Source organism: Silene latifolia, chromosome 2 (assembly GCF_048544455.1).
Source record: "Silene latifolia isolate original U9 population chromosome 2, ASM4854445v1, whole genome shotgun sequence".
NCBI classification, from domain to species: domain Eukaryota; kingdom Viridiplantae; phylum Streptophyta; class Magnoliopsida; order Caryophyllales; family Caryophyllaceae; genus Silene; species Silene latifolia.
The window spans coordinates 128694116-128699160 of NC_133527.1; the positions used below are offsets into that span (position 1 = coordinate 128694116).

Consider the following 5045-nt stretch of genomic DNA (forward strand, 5'->3'; position numbering starts at 1 on the left):
TCCCTTCGCTTCACCTCAACACCTCCATGGATGCCTCTTGTGTTGGGAAATGTGTCCTCAACAATAGTGCGATCACATGATTTAAATATCATTATTAAATCTCATATAAAGAATACGTGAGGGATGATTATTTATAAAGTCGACTGACCGTCATTAATCGGTAATGATTGGCTGACTAGAGTTTGACATTACTGTCGTGTGACGGTGGTGGTCAGTTGATCCCTTAAGGTCACACCTAAAGGACAATTCCCTTAATGGATAAATTGATTAATTGTATGACGATACGAGGTAATCAATTCCTTAAAAGTGAACAATTTACTTGTGAGAGAGAATATTAATATCTTATTATAATGGGATTAAATAAGATTTATTTTAGTACTAAAAATGCTTTATTACTAAAATTGCTTATTGTTTGAGAAACAATAGAGATAAGAATGAATGGTTGATTATAATTACAAGATGTTGTGAATTATAATTTTATGACCCATTTTATTTATGTGATCAAGTATCACTAGTCAATTTATTGTATGTAATTTAATTAATTTGTAAAATGATATTTATGGGATAAATATGCATTAAATTAATTAATAACATGTAAAATACTACATGTGACATATTGTGTGACAAATGACAAATTGACAAAAATAAAATGGTAGTCCATTTTATGGAGAATGGACCGAAATGGTGAGTGTCCAAATGGGTTGTGATTATTTTATATTATGTGATAATATATTATAAAATTGCACCTAGTTTTTTGTTGCTTAGAATACCTATATTTTGGTAAGTGAAAAAGCTTAAAAGTAGATTCCTTTTGGCTCTTTCTTTTGGCCAAAAACCGTGAGGCATGCTAGATGGGCATGACCTCTTTTGTTCTCACTAGAGCAACTCATTCATTTCATTGATAATCTCATGCAAAAACTCTCCTACTTCTCTCTACCATTCTCCAACAAGTTTTGGAGATTTACATGTAATTGTTCATCATTTCTAATATCAAAATATCATTACTAGTGTAGTAGTAATAACAATATTAGAATCATTTTAAGGATACTAGTATAATAATCTAGTTAATTAGTATACTAGTTTAAGGGTAAGTCTTGGGTGCAATCTAAGGAGGATTTCTATACTTGGGATCTTGGAAGATCATCCATTAATATTAGCTCAAGAACAAGTGAAGGAAGGTGACCTTCCTTGTGCCCAAAATTTCGAACCACCTACAATGTAAGGAACATTATTTTTCTCATAAATCTTTCATTTTGTTATGCATGCACTAGATCTAAAGAACAAATAATTAACAAGTTAATTAGTTCACTATTAGAGGAGTCTAATAATAGGTATATGAACCTAACAAGTGGTATCAGAGCATAAGGATGTTGCATGCATAATCGGTTATTGTTTTTCCGAGTTAAAAGGTTAACATATAAAACTTAAAAATTTGTGATTTATATGTATAAGTCACGAAATCAGCATGCATGTTATATATTCTGGTCCTAAAGTGTTTTTAGGTCATTTTTATGATTCATGGAAATTTATTGCTCATTTTAAGGATTTTTGGTCATTTTATTACATTTTTATGACTAAAATGGGATTTAAAATGCTAAAAATAGTTAAATTTCGTTTCTGACCTTGGAAAATTTATATGACCTCACATGCATATTTTACAAGTTGTGTGTAAAAGGACGAGTTAATTTGATTAATTTTGCATGATTTATGATTTTTATGAGATAAAAATGGATTAAAAGAGGTAAAATGGTTAAAATTAGTTAAATTTCGAATTAAGCCATGATCTTTTAATATGATGTCACATGCAAGATTTACAGAGAGTATGTAAATTTCTAGATTTAAATATCTTCTTTAGCATGATTTATGAATTTTTGAGTAAAAATGGCATAAATAGTGACTATTTTAGCAAAAATTAGCTAAAACGTATTGCATGGCTTGAGAAAATTATTTTAAGTTGCATTAATATCCCACTAATCAGATCTAAAGTTGTAAAAATTATTGGTTTAATTTTCGTATGCTTTATGCATTTTATGAGATAAAAACGATAAAAATGCAACTATATTTTCTCTAAATTAATTCGAAAATTTTAACCATGTTTTTTGACATTATGAGGGTCATGGAATTATTCCAGAATGTTCAAAAACTTAAAATTCAAATTTTGAAACTTTTATGTATTAATTTGGATTTATTTCATATAAATTATGATTTTAAGGTCAAAAATGAGCATAAAATTAAATCAAGTTGAATTATTATCAAAAATTTAGTGTTGACTGATTTTTGAGTCCTAAAATGTGTTAGGATAATTAACTTGAGCTTAGATGTGATTTAAGTGTTAATTAGTGATTTTAAAAGGTTATTATCACGCATTTCCATGAAACCGGGTTATATGTACGACATAAGTTAAATAGGGCGATTTGGCACATGATTTTGCATGATAGGTACATATTATAATGCTGCATATTTCAATTGTTGAATGTCTTTTATTTATATAATTTTGAATTATGTAATTTTATCTTAGTATGGCCTTAGTTTTAATCAATATTACCCGTAATGAAAGGGAATATTGATTCGGTTGTAATTTAATGTGATCTCGTATCACTTTTATTTTTATTTCATTAGTTTTTCATTTTACAAATGTATAATAGGAATAGCTTTGTATTTTTTATTATTATTTGTAATTATGGAGCATCTTCAAAGACGGTGCCATTCGGAAAGGTGATCCGACAAAGACGGTGTCTTGGGAGGCGTGCCACTTGAAGATTCAAGGGACCAAAGGAGTTGGTTTCCGAAATGTAATAGATTATTTGATTTTCTATTTTAGGAAGGCCATACTAGGAATTTTATTTATTTATTGCATTGCATTTCTTTTAATATGTTGCATGCATAGCCAAATCGCCATAACAACACATGCATTTCATATCGAGTCATCGACCGTGTCAATTATAATTATCGTAGTTCACCGCTTTAGTTCACTTAAAACGTGATAGATAATAAATTGACAAGACCTCTCACATATAATAATTGAGATAAAGCCTTACCAAATAGTAGAAACTCATGAAGTACCAATTTCGCAAGGGAGTTAATCCGGCTTCACCGTAATACAAACCTTGTTACGTTGGCGAAGTGGGGTAGTAAAATGTTATTACATCGAAATTTGGATTGAGCTCAACGGAAGTATTGTTGACCGTAGTCGCATGTGTTCCGGGCTAAAGATGAGAATTAGAGTAATTTTTATCAACCGAGAGTTCTAAAAGTAGAATCGATTAAAAGGTTAATCTACCGAGTTATATTAATAAGGGATGAATCGGCTCACCGTGCCCAAGTTAATATGAATTTGGATCTCGGAATCATTTATGTAGTTGGGTGGAGGTCACTATATAAATGCAATACTTGTAGTTATATTAACAAGTATTATTAAAACGATAGATGATAATTAAAATTCCTTCATTTCTTATTTTGTAGTCGAAATTTGTTTTAATCAACTGCAATGGCAACTCCAAACGCGTCCGCATCCACTAGTTCCACCCCGCTTTCCAATGTGTCATGGCTCCGATCCTTCATGGATCGATGTAAGTTAGAAAAGAATGGGTCCAATTTCGCCGATTGGGATGCACAACTTCGCTTGGCCGCGCAAGGTGACGACAAGCTTCGTTACCTTACCGAGGCATCTCCCACCGAACCACCTAATACTAGGTCCGCCGCTAGGCAATCCTATGAGGATTACCAAAAGGAGTCGGCCGCAATGAAAAATGTATTGATCTTTGCTATGGAGGCCGAACTCCAACGAAGTGCTATAAAGATTAGCACCGCTCATGAGATCTACATGAAGCTTGTGAACATGTTTTCACGAGCTCCTAGGGTTATTCAATATGAGGCGGCTTCCGCATTCTTTGATCTTAACATCAAAGAGGGCCAAAAGGTGAGTCCACATGTGCTCAAGTTGATAGAGCATGTTGAGACCTTGAAATCGCATAAGGTGGAAATTCCCGATGAACTCGTGATTGATCGAATTCTTCATTCCCTAAGCAAAATCAAAGCATATGTTCAATTCCGGGTGAATTTTAATATGCAAGATAAGAAGGTTTCCCTTGATGAGTTGCACAAAATGCTTGTGCAAGCCGAAAGGGATATGGGGCTAAGTGTTAGCACCACCAAAGATGTGCTCAATATCAATCAAAAGAGCAAAGGAACCTTCAAGAAAAGTGGGAAAAAGGGAAAGAAGCGAACTCCCAACAGGAACAAAGCTAAGACTTATGAAGCAAGCTCCTCCAAGCCCAAGTACAGTGCCCCATCCGGGGACAAGTGCCACTATTGTTGTGGTGTTGGACATTGGAAGAGAAACTGTTCCAAGTATCTTGGCGACATCAAAGCTGGAAAAGTTACTCCAGTAGGTATATATGACTATCCCTATCTTTTATGTTTCAATCTCAATTAGTATGTGATACAAGTTGTGATGATTACCCTTTTTATTGTAAATAGGGCCCCCTCCTAGCAAGGACAAAGGCAAGGAGAAGCAAGTCTAGAGGATCACGAGGGAAGCTAGAGTAGCCGACCATGGTGATGAATCAATGGAAGCTTGGCTTTTAAATTTGCTTTGTCTTTAATTTTATGATGAATTTCATGTTTTTAGAACTATTTTGATTTCCTCGTGTGACTTGGAAATTGGTTTGTATCCTTTAAACACGGGTTGTATTTTGGATATTGGTGATTTGGTTTTCAACCCAAATCACTTGTTTTATTATGTTGTTTGTTCTAAAATCATCATCATTAATTACTTGCGTAGAGAAACATTAAAAAAAACAACTCAAATTGATCAAGTAGACGATTATGATGATGGGATCATTATATGTCCATAAGTTATGAATCTGATTCTCCTTATGTCTTTGTTACTTAAGGTAACAATTTATTTACATAAGATCAATTCTAAAGTTGTAATGAGTTTTTGAATTCATCAAGTAGGGAATTCACGATACCATATGGACATATTATTCTAATTGGATGGTCAACCATGAGATACCTAAAATAGAGAGTCTATTAAACCATAT

The 5045-nt window shown here is 32.9% G+C and overlaps 1 protein-coding gene across 1 annotated transcript; it reads left to right on the forward strand.

Annotated features, from left to right (window-relative positions):
• The first annotated feature begins 3426 nt into the window (after positions 1-3426).
• Positions 3427-4758, forward strand: LOC141630281 (uncharacterized). Its single transcript, XM_074443124.1, has 2 exons — positions 3427-4391; positions 4480-4758. The coding sequence occupies exons 1-2, from the start codon at positions 3488-3490 to the stop codon at positions 4521-4523; spliced, it is 948 nt and encodes a 315-aa protein (XP_074299225.1). The 5' UTR covers positions 3427-3487; the 3' UTR covers positions 4524-4758.
• Positions 4759-5045: the final 287 nt, after the last annotated feature.

Excerpts from the sequence above, each read along its gene's own strand:
- LOC141630281 (XM_074443124.1), top strand. The coding sequence starts at position 3,488 with ATGGCAACTCCAAACGCGTCCGCATCCACTAGTTCCACCCCGCTTTCC. Across the intron at positions 4,392-4,479 it reads TGGAAAAGTTACTCCAGTAG|GGCCCCCTCCTAGCAAGGAC; the intron begins GTATATATGACT and ends TATTGTAAATAG.